The sequence below is a fragment of the Mastigoproctus giganteus genome, chromosome 9, assembly GCF_048544385.1.
Source record: "Mastigoproctus giganteus isolate SK-2022 chromosome 9, ASM4854438v1, whole genome shotgun sequence".
Lineage (NCBI taxonomy): Eukaryota > Metazoa > Arthropoda > Arachnida > Uropygi > Thelyphonidae > Mastigoproctus > Mastigoproctus giganteus.
In genome coordinates, this window is record NC_143583.1 from 80,181,335 (window position 1) to 80,201,433 (window position 20,099).

A 20,099-nucleotide genomic window follows, 5' to 3' on the forward strand; every position below is an offset into this window, starting at 1 on the left:
TTAATGATATTGATGATTGTATATCAGGCTTAATGTCCAAGTTTGCAGATGATACAAAGTTTGGCAGGGTTGTTAATGACACTAATGTCAGTACACTGCTGCAACAGGATCTAGAAAAGTTGAGCAGATGGGCAGAGAGGTGGCAACTGAAGTTTAACATTGACAAATGTAAAACTTCAGTTGCCACCTCTTCCCATATGCAGTATTTTACTGCATATGGGAAGAAGTAGCCCCAGAGTAACGTATCAACTGTGTGGTACCACACTGACAGTGGTAGAGAGTGAAAAGGACCTGAGGGTAATTGTGCAGGCAGATATGAAGTTTTTTGAGCAGTGCAGATGGTCTGCAAGAGTAGCTCATGGTGTCTTGTCAATGATATACAGGAATGTTTCTAGCAGGAATAAGGAGATGATTATCCCCTTGTATAAGGCAATGGTCAGGCCACACCTTGAGTACTGTATACAGGTGTGGAGGCCTCATTTTAAGGAAGATGTAGAGCTGTTGGAACGAGTACAGAGAAGGGCAACAAGATTAGTGAATGGAACAAAGGGTTGCTCTTACGAAGAATGGCTTAAATTTTGCAAATTATAGTGTCTGGAGACTAGGCACCTGCGAGGTTTGTTTGTTCATTATTTGGTTTTTAGGAGCATTAGCAACTAAGGCCATATTGTTCCGGAGATATGTGGTGGTCATTCTCTGACCTTTCCACATCCTCCGTATTTGGTGGGCACGGGCTCAAACCCTGGTCTAATCAAGAAGCGTGTGCTATGCACTGCTGCTCCTGGCTACGGAGGCGCCTTGACCCTGCGAGGTGATCTGATTGAGGTGTATAAAGCCTTGAATGGTTTGAGCATGCTCAATGCTGATGGGATTCTTCCTCTTGCTCAGAATAATCGCCTGAGAGGGCATAAATTCAAATTGAGGAAAGACAGTTGTAGGATAGATGTATGGAAGTTCGCCTTTAGCCAGCGGGTGGTTGATTGCTGGAACAAACTTCCATCTGTCGTATAAGTTGATAGCGTAAACAGATTCAAGGCAGAACTAGACAAACATTTGGAGTGAGTGGATAGGTGAAATGAGAAGGAGTGTGTGTGTTTTTCTTTTTTTTTTTTTTTTTTTGGCTGATGCTGTATAAGCTTGCTTTCTTGCATCATGTGCCCATGCTAATCAGTAACATCTTGTGCTCATTTGCTATAATTACCTGGGTACACACCATTGACCAGTGGGTTGTGCAATAAATTGATAACCTGATAATGATTATAAATTCATTGCACAATCCACTTATCAGTCACCCCTTGTGTTTTAAAGATTAGGACACTGTATGGATCCTGTAATGAAGGAATTTGTAGATAATAATTTGTACGCTAGGAAAACAAAAATAAGAGGAGTGTTATAGGCCTAATGACTCTGAGTACAATGAACAATTGTATAGAGAAATAGTGTCCAGTAAATCAAAATGTCTTATAGTGGGGGTTTTTAACTTCCCACATATTGACTGGAACTTGTGGGTTGGTCACTCACACACTAGCAAAATTTTGTGTCTTATTGAATGATTGTGTTCTGCAGTAGCATGTTTGAAAGGCAACCAGAGAGGGTAATACTCTCGATCTGGTTATCAGCAGTGATTATTCGTGTATTAAGAATTTGCAGATAAAGGAACGACTAGGTGGCAGTGATCACAGTGTACTGATGTGGGATTTGCTTAAAGATATAATTACCACGTGTTCGGACTGTTTTGAAAGAGAGAGAGAGAACAAGAATTACAGAAGCCAATTCAGAAGAACAGTGCCCATGGAAGTATCTCATGTATACAGGGTGTCTCAAAAATACATGGCTTCAGGAATGAGTTCCTCATATGTAGACAATAAAAATATTTTATATCAACATCATTCCGGAAATGCTTGGTTCTCGAGTTATTAACCAGAATGTCTTATCTCCCGCAGGTGATTTCCTTCATCACAAGGTACTGACAGAATCTGATGGTTTTCCATTCCGATCATGTACTCAAATCAGGAGCAAGCGGATATGCACTTTATGTACGGTTTGGCGGACGGCAATGCTCTGGAGGCTCAGCGTTTGTACCAGGAAAGGTTCCCAGAACGAAGATGTCCAGACAGGAAAATGCTTGAAGGTATCCATTGCCGCCTTTGTGAACATGGGACCTTTACACCTCTTGCTGCCGACAGAGGACAACCAAGATCTACGAATCCTGAAGTAGAGGGGTGGACCAACTGCCTGACCTCCACACTCATCTGATTTAAACCCACTAGATTTCTTCTTGTGGGGCCATTTAAAGTCATTAGTGTATTCGACTCTGGTAGATGATGTGGAAAGTCTTCGCAATCGAATTGTGGCAGATTGTGAGACAATTCGAAACATGTCAGGAATTTGGCATCGTCTTCGCAAGTCCATGAGACATGGATGTGAGGCCTGTATTCAGGCAGAAGGTGGACATTTTGAACAAGGTGATGTGAACAGGTAAGTGCCATAGACAGACCTTCAAAACTCGGAAACCAAGTTGTTGTTGTTTAATTTTTAGGAGCATTACCAACTAAGGCCATATTGCTCCGGGATATGCGGTGGTCAATCCCTGACCTTTCCGCATCCTCCGTATTTGGTGGTGACGGGCTCGAACCCCGGTCTAATCAAGAAGCGTGTGCTACGCACTGCTGCTCCTTCCCACCTGGCTACGGAGGCGCCTTCGGAAACCAAGTATTTCTGGAACTATGTTGATATAAAATATTTTTATTGTCTACATATGAGGAACTCATTCCTGAAGTTATGCCATGTATTTTTGAGACACCCTGTATATACTGTATATTATAATTTCTGTTGTATGGAGTTGTAATTCTAATTGTAATTGTTAATGAAACAAATTTAAAATGTTAGTGAGGGACAGAGAGACGAGCAAAATATTCATTGGTTAATGTTTTCATAAAGGATTGGATAATATGTGAACTCCTTGTATAGTATTAATACTACACAAGGAGTTCACAAATTTTAAATGATTGAAGTACTTTTCCTTCAAGGTTGAAAGCAGTGACATATTAACTTAAAATAAAATACAATAAAAAAAAAACTTCACTTAAAAGTTTTGAATTTTTTTTTTTTTGTTAGTCATATGTATGCATTTTTTTTTTCTTAATATCAAAAAGAAACAAATCCCCCCCCCCCTTTTTTTTTAAATATAAATGTTCAGTTTGAACCACCAAAGTTATATAGACAAGTAATTCTCATAAGGAAGTGATAGTGTCTTTTTATGTTATACTGTATGTAATTCAGATGCAATCTAGAAATTAGCATCATGGATAATACTAAATACTACTTTAGATTGTCTTAGTTTGAACAATTTATATTTATTTCATATTAACTTTTTTACTGTTTCATATAGGAAGAAATGGTTTTGTTGTTGGAGAAAAAACTTAAAGAATTTGAGCAAGAAAGAAATAAGCTACAGAGAGAAGTAAATATAAAACAGCAGTTTGCAGATAAGTTTCAACGAATGTCTGATGACAATAAAGCAAAATGTGACAAATTGGAAGTTCAGTGTAGCTCCTTAAAAAAGGTTTGTAAAATAAAGTTACTTGGTAGCGTTTCTTATTTGGTACTATTAGAACTGTTGTTATAAATATAATAGAAGAGAACTTTTTAAAACAACCTTTTATCATATAATTTTTTTTAAATCTGCTAAAATTTTAGTACGTGGATGCCACTTATTTTAATCACCTCAGGGCCTAGCTTATAAGCCTAGATAAAAATAACTGATGAAAAACTGTTCATTCATTGTTTATTAATGCATTGTGGACATGTGTATTTAAAAAGATGGAAGTGGACAGAAAGAAAATATGAAAATAAAGCAATATAAAATGCACTAATTTGACTGTCTGCTCTTTATTCGAGAAAGTCATCAACAAAATGAAGCTGTCATAATGCTTCTGGAAATCCTTACAAACCATTAAAAACAGATAAAGAAAATACTAAAATCAAAAATTAGAAGAGAGTTAATGCTCTACCATAAAACAGTCAGGTTGGTAAGACTAAAGATACAGTATTTTCTTTCATGGAGTAATAACACATTAAGTATTTCTGTAAAATTTGTAATAATATACTGTCAAACTCATTTATAGACACACAACCTAAAATGAAAACTCAGCTGTAACATCATGTTTAAGTCAGTAAAGAAAAATCCCCATATAAATTGGGCCATTTTACCATGGTTTACTTGTGTGCTTGTTATATAAGTTGATCCCTTTTTTTTTGTTACTTTTTTTATCTTGCATAGTGAGTAAAATCTGCATTAAGAACCAGTCTACTTTTAAATTCAAATATTTCTGCTCTGTCTTTTAAAAGTTCACATTGTGACATTTTATTACTCTGTCCAATGTGCAGGAAGCAGTAGCATATGTAGAAGGTTACAAAACAAAAACCTACCAGTCTTGATGACATCTGTCCATACACTATATCCATAGTTTTTTTGGCACCATTAAACCAAACCAAAAGCATATGTGACAATGTGTGACATTGCTCTTATTTATGTTATTTGTGTAAAGAGGAGGCATGGATTATGAAACTTAATGGTTTCTTGTAGCCTGTTTAGCACTGCAAATTGATTTCTCTATAAACAGTGCCTTGATATGACAATCTTGAAAGTTTATATTTTGAGAGTAAACTCTTGAAAATTTAATATCACCCATACACATGCAGTTACCCACTGCACGAGAAAATGTTTTGTTTCAAATTCCGGTCAGTTGGTATCATTCTGTTACAAAGAATACAGAGAATAAGACAGTCTGGAAAACAAGGTGTGGGGGATTTCAGAGACTGCTGGGAGTCATTGTGAGACAAGTAAATACATGGGGTGTGTTAGGGTAACTCAAAATAGGAACAGGTGCAAGTATACTTGTGTGTATACCAATGCTAGGAGTTTGGTAAATACATTTGATGAATTTGAGGTGTTGGTCAAAACATCAAAGGCTTCCTAAAAAAATCAAAGGATGTTTCCTAAAAATGCACCATTTCATGCACCTGTTCCTAAAAATAAGAACAGGTGCATGTATACTTGCGTGTACACCAATGCTAAGAGTTTGGTAAATGAATTTGAGGTGTTGGTCAAAACATCAAAGACAGATATTGTTGGGATATCAGAGACGTGGTGTCACACAGACATAAGGAATGCAGAAGTGAAATTTGGGGTGAAAAATGTGGATGGGAAGGATAGACAGGATAAGTAGGGAGGAGGGGTTATGCTATCAATTAAGAAACACATAAAATCCAAGGAAGTACAGCCAGTCGACGTGGGCGAACAGAGCAGTGTCGAGTCAATTTGGTGTGACTTAAACACTGGGAAAGAGAAAATGAGAATAGGAGTATGTTATAGAACTGATGACTCTGATGAGTACAATGAATAGTTGTGCAGAGAAATAGATTGGGCCAGTAAATCAGAATGTCTTATAATGGGGGATTTTAACTTTCTAGATATTGACTGGAACTTGTGGATTCGTCACTCGCACGCTAGCAAGATTTTTGTGGATTTATTGGAGGATTGTTTTCTACAGCAACATGTTCGAGGGGCAACCAGAGGGAGTAATACCCTTGATCTGATTATCAGTAGTGATTATTTATGCATTAAGAATTTGCAGATAATGGAACCACTAGGCGGCAGTGATCACAGCGTGCTAAAGTGGGATTTACTCAGAGAGGTAACTACCATCATGGGGTAAAGGTAAGGATTTTTGCTTTCATAAAGTTGACTATGGTGGACTGAGACAGTTTTTAAATTCTATACAGCGGGACTAACTGATGATATTACCAACAGCAAATTCTAAATGGAAAGCATTCAAGGAATTAATCTTGGAAGCTTCTAAGCTTTTCATAACAGCTAAGAAATATTGTTCAAGGTTTAGGCCTATATGGATGTCAGATGAACTAATGAGATATGTGGCAGAGAAGAAAATTGCATGGGATACGTATAAATTAACAGCTGACACGGAAGCCTATGATAGATATAAGCTGGTCTGTAACCAAGTCACAAAGGAGGTTAGACAAGTAAAGGCAGATAACAAGAAATCTTTGGCAAAGGATGCATAGAAAAACATCAAAGAGTTCTTTACTTGTTCCACTTGATATCGATGGTTTGACTGTTGATGATCCTGCTCAGGTAGCTAACAAACTAAATGAGTATTTTGCATCTACATTCACACATGAGGAATTATTCAGGGAGGGGAAAACCAAAGGTGTATTAAACTCTGGCAGTGAGCTAGATGATTTTGTAATAACTGAGAGCAAAGTGGAGGAGAAATTGTTGAAGATAACCGTAAGGAATACACCTGGGGTTGATTGAATCTATCCAGTTATATTAAAGGAGGCAGCAAAGGAAGTAAGCAAACCCTTAGCCATAATCATGAGAGCTTCCTTGGACTCAGGGGAGATACCCATGGACTGGAAATATGCAAACGTGACCCCAATTCACAAAGGAGGATCAAAGGGCAACACAAGTAATTACAGACATGTTAGTTTAACTTCTGTTCCAGGGAAATTAATGGAGACATTGGTTAAAGAAGTACTGCAGGATAATCTAGACAAGACTTCAGTTATAGCTCGGACACAGCATGGGTTTGTTAAGGGGAAGTCGGTTTAATTGGTTTTATTGGAATTTTATTGGTTACTATGATATGGTAACAAAAGAACTGGATGCAAAGAATAATTTTGATATCATATATTTGGATTTTAGAAAGGCTTTTGATACCGTTGCACATGGAAGACTGCTGCACAAATTGGAGCAGTGTGGCATTGGAGACAAATTGCTCATATGGATAAAGGGATGGTCGAGTGGGAGAAGACAGAGAGTGGTAATCAATGGACACTGCTCTTCGTGGACTAATGTTATTACTGGAGTCCCCCAGGGTTCAGTGTTGGGTCCATTGTTGTTCTCTGTATTCATTAATGATATCGATGATGGTATATCAGGCTTAATATCTAAGTTTGCAGATGATACGACGGTTGGCAGGGTTGTTAATGACACTAATGACAGTACGCTACCGCAGCAGGATCTATAGAAGTTGAGCAGGTGGGCTGAGAGGTGGTAACTGAAGTTTAACATTGACAAATGTAAAGTACTGCATATGGGAAGCAGTAACCCCAGATTTATGTATCAACTGTGTGGTACTACACTGACGGTAGTAGAGAACGAAAAGGACCTGGGTGTAATTGTGCAGTCAGATATGAAGTTTTCTGAGCAGTGCAGATTGTCTGTGAGAGTAGCTCATTGTGTCTTGTCTGATGTACAGGAATTTTTATAGCAGGGATAAGGAGGTGATTATCCCCTTGTATAAGGCAGTGGTCTGGCCACACCTTGAGTACTGTATACAGGTCTGGAGGTTCATTTTAAGAAGGGTGTAGAGCTGCTGGAACGAGTACAGAGAAGGGCAACAAGATTATTGATTGGAAAAAGGGTTGCTCTTACGAAGAAAAGCTTAAGATTTGCAAATTACAGTGTCTGGAGACTAAGCACCTGTGAGGTGATTTGATTGAGGTGTATAAGGATTTGAATGGTTTCAGCATGCTCAATGCTGATGGGATTTTTCCTGTTGCTCAGAATAATCGCCAGAGAGGGCACAAATTCAAATTGAGGAAAAACGGTTGTAGGATAGATGTGCGGAAGTTTGCCTTTAGCCAGCAGCTGGTTGATTGCTGGAACAAACTTCCATCTGTCATTGTAGAAGTTGATAACTTAAATAGATTCAAGGCAGAACTAAACAAACATTTGGAGCAAGTGGATGGGTGAAATGAGAAGGGTTTTTTTTTTTTTTTTTTGGCTTATGCTGTATAAGCTTACTTTCTTGCATTATATGCCTATGCTAATGTTTTTTGGTTTTTTGCAATAGAGTACAGTACTTTTTACAGTGTGAATGAAAACTTGAAGCATTCCAGATAAAACAAATGTTACTGGAAAAATAGAAAATGGGAAGAAGAAATGTGTTGTTGTTCATGAATTTAACTTATCAAACTCTCACAATACACAGTGTGAAATTCAAACAAAAAGATTATGAAGGTAAGTGGTCTATTTTTACTGATAAAAGCAGAAGATTTTGTCAATTTATTTGGAATTGAGAACTTTTTCTACTGGTTGGACAGGTCAATTCAACATACATATGGACCGCACACTATTTAATATTGTGTATAACTACCATGAAAGTGAAACATTTAGTTTAGCTTGATTCATAACTGTGTGATATGTATTTTATTTTATATTTGTCAATTAGATTTTATCAATTTTCTAATAGTCTCAATGTAATTTACGAAAAAATGTGAACTTCTATTACAACTACAATTGGTTCTAACTTCAAAAAAATATTGCACTCCCTTCGATGATACTATTAGCATTAGTAGAGGCATATGATGCAAGAAAACAAGCTTATGCAGCATCAGCCAAAAAATACACACTCCCATTTCACGCCGCTGTTCGTTCCAAGTACCTGTCCAGCTCAGCCTTAAATTTATTTAGGCTATCAACTTCCACAACAAAGAATGGAAGTCTGTTCCACCAACCAACCACCCGCTGGCTAAAGGCAAACTTCCGCACATCTATCCTACATCTGACTTTCCTCAATTTGAATTTATGCCCTCTCAAATGATTATTCTGAGCAAGAGAGAGAATTCCATCAGCATTGAGCGTGCTCAAGCCATTCAAGGCTTTGTACACCTCAATCAGATCACCACGCAGGTGCCTACTCTCCAGACACTGTAATTTGCAAAACTTGAGCCTTTCTTCGTAAGAGCAACCCTTTGTTCCATTCACTAATCTTGTTGCCCTTCTCTGTACTTGTTCCAACAGCTCTACATCTTTCTTAAAATGAGGCCTTCACACCTGTATACAACTCAAGGTGTGGCCTCACCATTGCCTTATATAATGGGATAATCACCTCCTTATCCCTGCTAGAAAAATTCCTGTATATCATTGGCAAGGCACTATGAGCTACTCTTGCAGACCATTTGCACTGCTCAGAAAAAATCATATCTGCCTGCACAATTACCCCCAGGTCCTTTTCATTCTCTACCACTGTCAGTGTAGTACCACAGAGTTGATACGTCACTCTGGGGTTGCTGTTTCCCATGTGTAGTACTTTACATTTGTCAATATTAAACTTCATTTGCAATCTCTCAGCCCACCTGCTCAACATTTCTAGATCCTGTTGCAGCAGTGTACTGTCATTAGTGTCCTTAACAACCCTGCCAACCTTCGTATCGTCTGCAAACTTGGACATTAAGCTTGATATACCATCATCAATATCATTTATAAATACAGAAAACAACAATGGACCCAATACTGAACCCTGAGGGACTCCACTAATAACATTAGTCCACGATGAGTATTTCCATTGATTACCACTCTGTCTTCTCCTACTCAACCATCCCTTTATCCATAGCAGCAATTTGCCTCCAATGTCACACTGCTCCAATTAGTAGTAGTAGTAGTGGCATGTGATGCAAGAAAGCAAGTGTATGAGCTTATGCATTATCAGCCAAAAAAAAAAAAAAAAATCACACCATTCCCTCCAAATGCCTGTCCAGTTCCTACTTAAATTTATTTAATCTATCAACTTCCACAACGACAGATGGAAGTTTGTTCCAGCAATTAACCACCCGCTGGCTAAAGGCAAATTTCCGCACATCTATTCTACATCTGTCTTTTCTTAATTTGAATTTATGCGCCCTTAGGTTCGTAATCTGAACAAATGGAAGGATCCCATCAGAATTCAGCGTGCTCAACCCATTCAAGGCCTTATACACCTCAATCAGATCACCACACAGGTGCTTAGTCTCCAGCCACTGCAATTTGCAGAACTTAAACCTCTATTGGTAAGAGGATCCCTTCATTCCCCTCACCAGTCTTGCCCTTCTCTGTACACCCTGAAGCAAATCTACATCCTTGCTAAAACGTCGCCTCCAGTCCTGTGTACTCAAGGTATGGTCTGACCATTGCCTTATACAGAGGGACAATCACCTCCTTCTCCCTGCTAGCAAAATTCCTATATATCATTGACAAAACCCCATGATCTGCCCTGGCAGCCTGTTTGCATTTCTCAGAAAACTTCATATCTGACTACACAATTACTCCCAGGTCTTTTTCATTTTATACCACCCTAAGTGTAGTACCACACAGTTGGTACGTTTCTCTGGGGTTACTTCTACCCATATGCAGTACTTTGCATTTGCCAAGGTTAAACTTCAGTTGCCACTTCTTAGCCCATCTGCCCAAATTATCTACATCCTGTTGCAGTAGCACACTGCCATTACTGTCATTAACAACCCTGCCAACTTTTGTATCATCTGCAAACTTTGACAGTAAGCCTGATATACCTTCATCAATATCATTGATAAATATACAAAACAACAGAGGTCCCAACACCGAACCCTGTGGGACTCCACTAATAACATTAGTCCACGAAGAGCAGCACCCATTGATTACCACCCTCTGTCTTCTCCCACTCAACCATCCTTTTATCCATTGTAGCAACTTACCCTTAATACCATTCTGCTCCAATTTGTACAAAAGTCTTCCATGCGCAACAGTGTCAAAAGCTTTCCTGAAATCCAAATATATGATATCAAAATTATTTTTTGCATCCAGTTTTTTGTAACCACATCATAATATCCTATCAAATTTGTCAGACAAGACTTTCCCTTAATAAACCCATGCTGTGTCTGAGTTATTGTTGCAGTCTTGTCTAGATGATCGTGCAATGCATCTTTAACCAGTGACTCCATTATTTTACCCGGAACAGAAGTTAAACTAACTGGTCTGTAATTACTCGTGTCACCCTTCGATCCCCCTTTCTGAATTGGGGATACATTTGCACATCTCCAGTCCATGGGGACCTCCCCTGAGTCCAAGGATGCTCTCATAATTATGGCTAAGGGTTTGCTTAGTTGCTTTACTGCCTCCTTTAATATGCCTTTCTAAATAAGCCTTTCTAAGATCCAAATATATGATATCAAAGTTATTCGCTCCATCCAGTTCCTTTGTCACCACATCATAGTATCCAATCAAATTGGTCAGGCAAGACTTTCTCTGAACAAAACCATGCTGTGTCCGAGCTATAATTGAAGTATTGTCTAGATGATCCTGCAGTGCTTCTTTAACCAGTGCCTCCATTAATTTTCCTGGAACAGAAGTTAAACTAACAGGTCTATAATTACTTGTGTCGCCCTTTGATCATCCTTTGTGAATTGTGGTCACATTTGCACATCTCCAGTCCATGGGTACCTCCCCTGAGTCCAAAGCAGCTCTCATAATTATGGCTAAGGATTTGCTTACTTCCTTTGCTGCCTTCTTTAATATAACTGGATAGATCCCGTCCACCCTGGGTGCCTTTTTTATGTTTATCTTCAACAATTTCTCCTCCACTTTCCTCTCAGTTATTACAAAATCATCTAGCTCACTGCCAGAGTTTAACTCACTTCTGGCATTCCCTTCCCTGAATAACTCCTGATGGGTGAATGTAGATGCAAAATACTCATTTAGTTTGTTAGCCACCTGAGCAGGATCATCAACAGTTGAACCATCAATATCCAGTGGACTAATCTGATTTATCCCTTTCCTTCTAGAGTTTACATAGGTAAAGAACTCATTGTTGTTTTTCTTTGCATCCTTTGCCAAGGATTTCTCATAATCTGCCTTTGCCTGCCTAATCTCCTTTGTGATTTGGTTACAGACCAGCTTATATTTATCATAGGCTTCCATGTCACCTATTAATTTATATGTATCCCATGCATTTTTCTTCTCTGCCACATGTCTCATTAGTTCATCTGACATCCATTTAGGCCTAAACTTTGAACAATATTTCTTAGTTGGTATATAGAGCCTAGTAGCTTCCAAGATAAATTCTTTGAATGCTTCCCATTTTGAATATGCTGTTGGTAACATCATCAGTTGGTCCCACTTTACAGAATTTAAATACTGTCTCAGATCACCGTAGTCACCTTTATGAAAGCAAAAACCCTTCCCTTTTCCCCTGATGGTATTTACCTCTTTGAGTAAATCCCACTTCAGCACACTGTGATCACTGCCACCTAATGGTTCCTTTATCTGCCGATTCTTAATGCATGAAGAATCACTACTGATCATCAGATCAAGAGTATTACTGCCTCTAGTTGCCTCCCGAACGTGCTGATGTAGAAAACAATCATCCAATAAATCCACAAAAGCCTTGCTAGTGTGTGAGTGACCAACCCACAAATCCCAGTCAATATCTGGGAAATAAAAATCCCCCATTATAAGACTCTCTGATTTACTGGCCCACTCTCATTTCCCTGTACAGTTCCTTATTATACTCATCAGAGTCATTAGGCCTATAACACACTCCTACTCTCAATTTTGATCTCCCAATGCTTATGTCACACCAAACTGACTCAACACTGCTCTGTCCAGTGATGTCGACTGGCTTCACTTCCTTAGTATAACCCCTCCTCCCTTCCTATCTTGTCTATTCTTCCTGTACACATTGTACTCCCCAAATTCCAGTTCTGCATTCCTTATATCTGTGTGACACAACATCTCTGATATCCCAACAATATCTGCCTTTGATGTTCTGAGTAATACCTCAAATTCATCAAATTTATTTACCAAACTCCTAGCATTGGTGCATCTGCAAGTATACCTGCACCTGTTCCTATTCTTAGCTACCCTAACACAACCCATGTGTTTACTTGTACCTTGTTTACTTGTTTTCCAGGCTGCTGCTCCTTCCAATAGAAGCAGTGCAAGAATCACTTTCACCTCTGCCAGTGGCTACTGTTAATATATTAGTCCTTGTATCCCCCCTTCGAGGGCATCCACTCTGACCTTCAAGCTCTCATATAGGCCCATAACAATGCTGAGTTGTCTCCTCATTTCCTCACACTCCTTACATCGCGCACACACAAAGACATCCCCCTTGGCAATATCATGTCCCGTACCTGATTGCTCCACAAACATCAAGCAAGCAGTGCATTTTAAAAAGCTCTGATTCAGAGGGCAACTCCCCCCCCCCTCAGTTCTCTCCTGAGCCACAGCGCTCCATTTAGCTTGAGCCTTTTGCTTTGCTGCTCTGGTCTGAGTCATGATTCCGATTCAATTTCAGTACAAAATTTTAACCCTAAACTTGTATCCTAATGCAGTTGTAACACTTTATATCTATATATATTTTTTATGTGTCAAGTTTTTGACACTTAATCTTTGAGTTTCTTTATATAAGTTCCGTATCAAGTTATGTATTAATTAATTATGTTACATTTCGTAAAAACTAAGTCGTTATATGTATTTAATTAAAAATTCAATTTAATTGACAATGAAGTTCAACAAGATTAATAAATTTACTTATTAATTGATAATATTATATACTATACTAATCTAACGCTATCTATTTCGGGATGTAACGTTGTATCATATAACAATGGCGGCAAATTACAAACGGTAAATCTACGGACACTTAAATATTAATACTTCCAAAATCTCACTGTCTCAATTCAGAATAAATCAAGGATCTCGCCTAGGTCTATAAGCTACTTACAGAAAATAATTTAATATAACAATTCTATAACTAAGTTTCACTCTAATTTACTAATTTTCCAATAATTAAAAATAAAAATAACATTTTTCTTTAAATGCACAGTTATAGATGTCTGATGGAAGGAAACAACTCTTTGGTTTCAATACCTACAATGGACACAACAAAAACAAGAGCAAATAAAAAAATAACTCCAATTACTCAATTTCTAAATGTGTCTTTAAGGATACTTCCTGACCCAATTGATGTTAGTTAGCCAGCACAAATTTAGAAGAAACTATACAAATATGTGAGTTGGAAATGACACACATTTCGATGAAATAAGTGTTATATTACATTACTTATTTTTCACAATATTACTTTATTTAAAATAAAGTAATAAATATTCTGAAATACCTATTTGTTTTATGTTTATTTTTGTTTTGTTTGCATTAATAAAATATCAAACATTATTCAGTGTATTTTTTAGTATCCACAGTGATTAATCCAAAATATTTTTATGAGTTAAAATTAAAATGTAAAACTCAGATGTTATCTACATAAATGAAATTAAGTTTTAAAAATTACACATTCTTTTTATTATACCCTGGAATAGCCCTAGTTTATACAAAGATGTGATATGCTTTTAATAGAACAGGTGCAACAAGGATATTTGTATGCTATCAAGGCAGTGTTAAGTGAGTCAAGCTTAATGGCAACCATAAGTAGAGGTAAAATTAATTAGTACTGTGCTTCTTTCAGACAAGCAGTAGCTGGGAAAGAGTGGTAGGGGATTGGAAGTTCTGCTGGAGATCAGGTCTTCATGGGACACGCAATTATACAAGCTTTGCCAAGAATTTTTTTATTTACGTTTGAGTTTGCATTTTATTTATTATAGCGTGCGATGGCCATGACATATATTGTTTTTGAGGGTTTTTTTTTTTTTTTTTTTTTTGTATTCAGATCATATTGAGGCATCTTGTAGTTCAATAGCAGTTAATAACTAAAATATGATCCTTTTAGAACTCACATGCTTTGATATGCCCTAAAGAAGTAATGCTTCTTGGTTCCCTGTTTTTATTTTTTTAGTTCATTTGTTGTAGAAGTGGAACTTATCCTTTTTTGGGTGTGAAGTGTCTGTCCTTGGGTGGGAAGTCATGTTTGCCTTGCTGAGAGTGAATATGAGGGTCACCATATGATTTATTTTTACGATTTGATTTTAATTTAAACATTTGGTGTCTTGGATGCCAGGTAGCAGTATTGCACCTTGTCAAGTGTAACCTTAATGTTGCATTTATTTGCCTCATTTAGTTCCATGATATAACTTGTGTTTTTATTTATACAATGTGTTAGAGTTAGTAAAAGTGCAAACAAGCACATATATTTGCTTCTACGCTAGTGATAAGATTATAATAAATAAACAGATGCATTTGAAATATTGAGTAAATCATCACATGCAGACATTAGGGGAATATCTGAAGCATGGTGCCATTCTGATTTGACATAGGGAATGCAGAATTTGAATACAATGAGTACGTTTACAGAAAGGACAAGTGTATGTATGTATATAGTGTCTCTGGGCAGTACTCAGACTTTCCCTTGCAACATTTCATTGTACGTCTGAGGTTTAGCATCTCATCACATTAAACACAGAACTTATACAGTTGTGTAAGTTCTGTGTTTAATGTATTGTGTTTTATGACTGGCTTCTTGGCAACCAGCAAGCAGGCTTCACTAGGAGACTTGCCATCTGGCTCTCATTTCTGACACAAGGAGGTGGGCCATCTACGAAACTTCGGATTTGAGGAACAAATCCAAAAGAATTTTAGAAGGGAGAAAAGGAAGCAGTAGAGATAAATAATAGGTGACAATTGTAGAGTAGGAGAAAAAGATAAAAGGTTTCCCTTAAGTCAGGGGGTAAGAGAGAGAAAAAAAGTAAAATGGTGCATAAGGAAGAAAGGGAATGGGGAAAGAAAAGTCTCTCTCTCTCTCTCTCTCTCTCTCTCTCTCTCTCTCTCTCTCTCTCTCACACACACACAAAGGGATGCAAGTAGAATTGACTGAAGTGCATGCTGTTAGACGGTTACTGCTAAGCAGGAACAGAGACTTGGATTGATTCCTTTCATCATTGAAATGTATTATCAGTTATTAAGTTACATAACTTCTAAGATGAAAGTGCCACGTTTTACATTCAATTATAAATGTTTCAAAAGTTTGCAAGCAAATTGAACGCTGAACCTGGAAAATTATGGTCGTAGTTTTTTATGACATAAAAACTGAAAATAACACCCAACCAATGAAGGGAACAAATAGTCAGGAATTAGTCAACTCGCAATCAGTTAAAAAGTTTATAGCAGTTTATCATTGTAAATGTGCCGTAAAGGAGACAAGGTCATCTCAGCAAGCTATGTATGCTTTCATATTATTCCAGAAATAATTTCTTTCTATATAAATTCAGTGCAGTGTTATGTGAGTAGATGAGTCAAAATGGTTCAATTATGTAAAATTGGAAAAAAGTGACCTAGTATCAGTCCACATTATAATATGTATTACGATTGATCATATACAATGCAAATAAGCCTGAGGCTTTTCCTGCACGAATAAAAAAAAAAAAAAAACACCCACTACATTATGCGTTGCCCTTTTCCCATAGATACTTAACAGCTCACTGGCTAAAGGAAACCTTTGACAATCTGGTCTATAATTCTTCCATCATAGTTTGAATTTCTGCATCCTGGTTCTAGCATCATTTAATACTATAAAAATTTAACCTTCATTCATTTTACTACCTCCCTCTCAGAGCCTTATAAACCTGTTTGATCCCCTCTAAGCATGTCAAATTTAGTTAACTCAGGGCCTTGGAATATTTTTAGAGGCCCTAAAAATAAGATTGTGGGGGATCCTGGAGCAACAATAGCTGCATTTGTCTTGAAAACACTGTTCCCGTTAACTTGTATTGCTGGAACAGCTGTGTAGCAGCTTTATAGGCTAAAGTACCTTACAAAACTTTGAAGCCAGCATATTTGAAATCTTTGCTCATGTGGGTACCCTATATTTATGTATTTATGGTAATTAAAATACATAAATATAGGGTATATTAAAATACATAAATATAGGGTATATTAAAATACATAAATATATAGTATTAATTAAAACAGCTTTTCATAAATTCTTGCTCGGGCGCAGTTTTGATTTTTCCATGCCTTTGTTTAACAGTTATTTGTCACTGAATTATCAATCCATATTATAATGTGGACTGTTAATTCAGTAGTGTACTAATAGAGCTATACCCATTTCTTGTATATTTTAATGCATTCATAGAAAAAAACTGTATATCAGAATGAAATGTTTGCCAACCTTCCTCTTCCTGGTGGTTTTCATAGTATTCCTAATAAGGCAAGCAAATTGGAAATTAAACACAGAAGTTGGAAGTGATGTTACCTATTCTGTGGTGATTAATATTCTCTGAAGTTTTTGTTTTCAATACATGCAAAGATTGCACTATTTATTGAAAAACATTAATTGCCAGTAGCACAAACATTATTTCTTCTGTGCAATCCTTTTAAACTAGTGGTGCACCAAATGGAAATATTTGGTTGTATTTTAATTATTTATTTGTAACATATAGTTATAATGTTGTTGTTGTTAAAATCCTTATCATTATCAAAAGCTTTATAAAATATTATGTAAGTGTGGTTTTCTTTTTAATTTGTGTTATCCTGCAGCTTGCATTGTCTTATGAATTCCACGTAATAAGAGAAGATTACACCTGAGGTATAGAACCTTGTTGGGAATGTATCTTCATTTCTGGTGACAGTAAAATATATCTGTATTTGTGGCTATCCACATGAATTTGTAATCCTTAGGTGTAAACATTATATAAACCCAGACAAACTAATTTAGCAATGAATGAGTAAAGAAAAACAAACTCAAGGTTCAGAATTCTGTTTTAAACTGAGTGTAGAATATTCTGATATTTACTATTAACATAAAATTATTATAATAGATTTATTTTTAATGTGTTCTTTATCTTGGTTTTTTCCTACCATTATTTTTAGGATTAAAATTAAATCAAATATAAACAAATAAAAACATTTTATGATATTAAAACAGAAAATGGAAGCCACATTTACTTATGGTTACATCATTCATAATGGAAGGCAAAGTAATGAAAATTATTATTATTTTGCATTTTATTTCCTAATTATATTGATATTTACTATTTTTTTATTACAGGAAGTAGACATATTGAGGCAAGGGCAAAAACAAGTTGCTGCCAGTAAAGGAACAATCGAAGCTCGCTTGAACCGTGCTTTAGATGAAGCAGAAAAATACAAAACAGAACTTCGAAATATTCGGATCACTGCAAAGGTTTAATTATATTTATAATAAAGAAAGAGTACTTAATAAGTTTAATTTATTTCTGTTCAAAAGTTTTATTGTTAGGATTAAATCGAATGACACATTTCAGTTATGAAATGTGTCATTCGATTTAATTTAATCATGAAATTCTAATCACAGCTGAATTCTGTCTTTTCAGGGATTAATGCTGCCAGTTCTTAGTTAATATCATATTTGAATCCCAGAAAGTACAACATTAAGCTAATCAGTTTGCTTAATTTTACATTTTTATGTTATGAGAAATCATTGGCTAAAGAGCAAAAAGTGGTAAAGGAGTTTTTCACATATGCGAATACAAAGAAGAAAAGAATGAATCAGACTGTACTCATTTGTAATGAGTGCAAGAAAGTCTTAGATAACCCAGATTATGCTGCAGATGAATTGAATAGGTATTTGGCATTGATATTTACAGACAGAAGCTCATGATGAGAAAACTCTGAGCAAATCTAGGAAGAATGAAATTAACAATATTCAAATTACAGAAGATTGTTTAATAGAAAAACTTGAGTTTAAAAGTGAGTAAGGCTCTTGGAGTTGGTGGCTCATATCCAGTAATTTCATCAGGAAGGTGAAGGAGATGGCAAAAGTGTGCATTGAACCATTAAGATTAAATATAAGAACTTCATTGGACTCAGGATATATTCCTTTGGATTGGAGAAGTATCAGTGTATCAGCAGCACATAAAGACAGTTCCAAAAGCAAAGTGGATAGTACTAGTAATAGTAGTAATGGCAAATGATGCAAGAAAGCAAGCTTATATAGCTTCAGCCAAAAAAACCAAAAAAAAACACAGTTCATCCAGTGAAAGAATATCATTAACATTGAGCTTACTCAATCCATTCAAGGCTTTAAACACCTCAATCAGATCTCCCTGCAAGCATCTGGTCTCGAGACTGCAATTTGCAGATCTGAAGCCTTTCTAAGAACACCCTTTTGTTCCCCTCACCAATCTGGTTGCCCTTTTCTGCACCCGTTCTGGCAGATCTACGTCCTTCCTAAAGTGAGGCCTACAGACACTGTACTGCATCTGTACTGTATACAGTACTGCATCTTGATTTATACAGTACTCAAGATACAGCCTAACCATAGCCTTATACAAAGGGATAATCACCTCTTTATCTCTGCTGGAAAAGTTTCTGTATATCATTGACAAAACCCAATGAGCTGCCCTGGCATCATGTCTGCATTGCACAGAGAATTTCGTGTCTGACTGTGCAATTACCCCCAGGTCTTTTTCATTCTCCACTACTCTGGGTGTAGTACCACACAGTTGATAAGTTACCCAGGAGATTACTGCTACCCATGTGCAGTACCTTCCATTTTCATAGATCTTGGTGCAGTAGCTCACCCTGATGACTGTAATTAACCATTGTATCATCTTACAGATGATACAAATTTAAGGCTTTGACATTAAGCCTGATATACCTTTATCAATATTAATAAATATTGAAAACAACAATAGACCCAACTGAACCCTGAGGAACTCCACTAATAGCATTAGTCCACGAAGAGCAGTGCCTATTGATAACCACTCTCTGTCCCTGTCCACTTAACCATTCCTTTTTTCCATTGCAGTAACTTGCTCTTAATGCCACATTGCTCCAGTTTGTACAGCAGTCTTTTATGTGCAACAGTATCAAAAGATTTCCTGAAATTTCAGTATATGAGGTCAAATTTATTTTTTGCATCCGGTTCCTTGGTCACTGCATCATAGTAACCTATCAGATTGGTTAGACAATACTGCCCCTCGAAAAATCCATCCTGTGATTGTAGTATAATTGCATGCCCGTCCAAATGGTCCTGCATTACTTTTTTTTTTTTTCCCAGTGATTCCATTATTTTCCCTGGAACAGACATTAAGCTAATAGGTCTGTAATTACTTTTGTGGCCTTTTGATCCCTTTTATGAACTGGGAATATATTTACTCTTTTCCAGTCCACAGTGACCTCCCCTGAATTCAAGGATATTCTCATAATTATGGCTAAAGGTTTGCTTACCTTCTTTGCTGCCTCCCTTAATATAATTGGATAGATTCCATCCACCCCAGGTGCCCAGATGGGCTGAGAAGTGGCAACTGAAGTTTAACATTGACAAATGCCAAGTACTGCATATGGGCAGCAGTAACCCCAGAGAAATGTACCAACTGTATGGTACTCCACTCAGGGTAGTGAA

General features: G+C 36.8%; 1 protein-coding gene across 1 annotated transcript in view; it reads left to right on the forward strand.

The window, feature by feature from the left end:
- LOC150080480 (testis-expressed protein 9-like) overlaps window positions 1-20,099 on the forward strand; it is a 71,853-nt gene that overhangs the window by 31,590 nt on the left and 20,164 nt on the right. Inside the window, exons 4-5 of the mRNA XM_090380705.1 lie at window positions 3,392-3,565; window positions 17,763-17,897. Coding sequence (XP_090236831.1) covers window positions 3,392-3,565; window positions 17,763-17,897 — 309 coding nt within the window. The remainder of the gene's footprint in view (window positions 1-3,391; window positions 3,566-17,762; window positions 17,898-20,099) is intronic.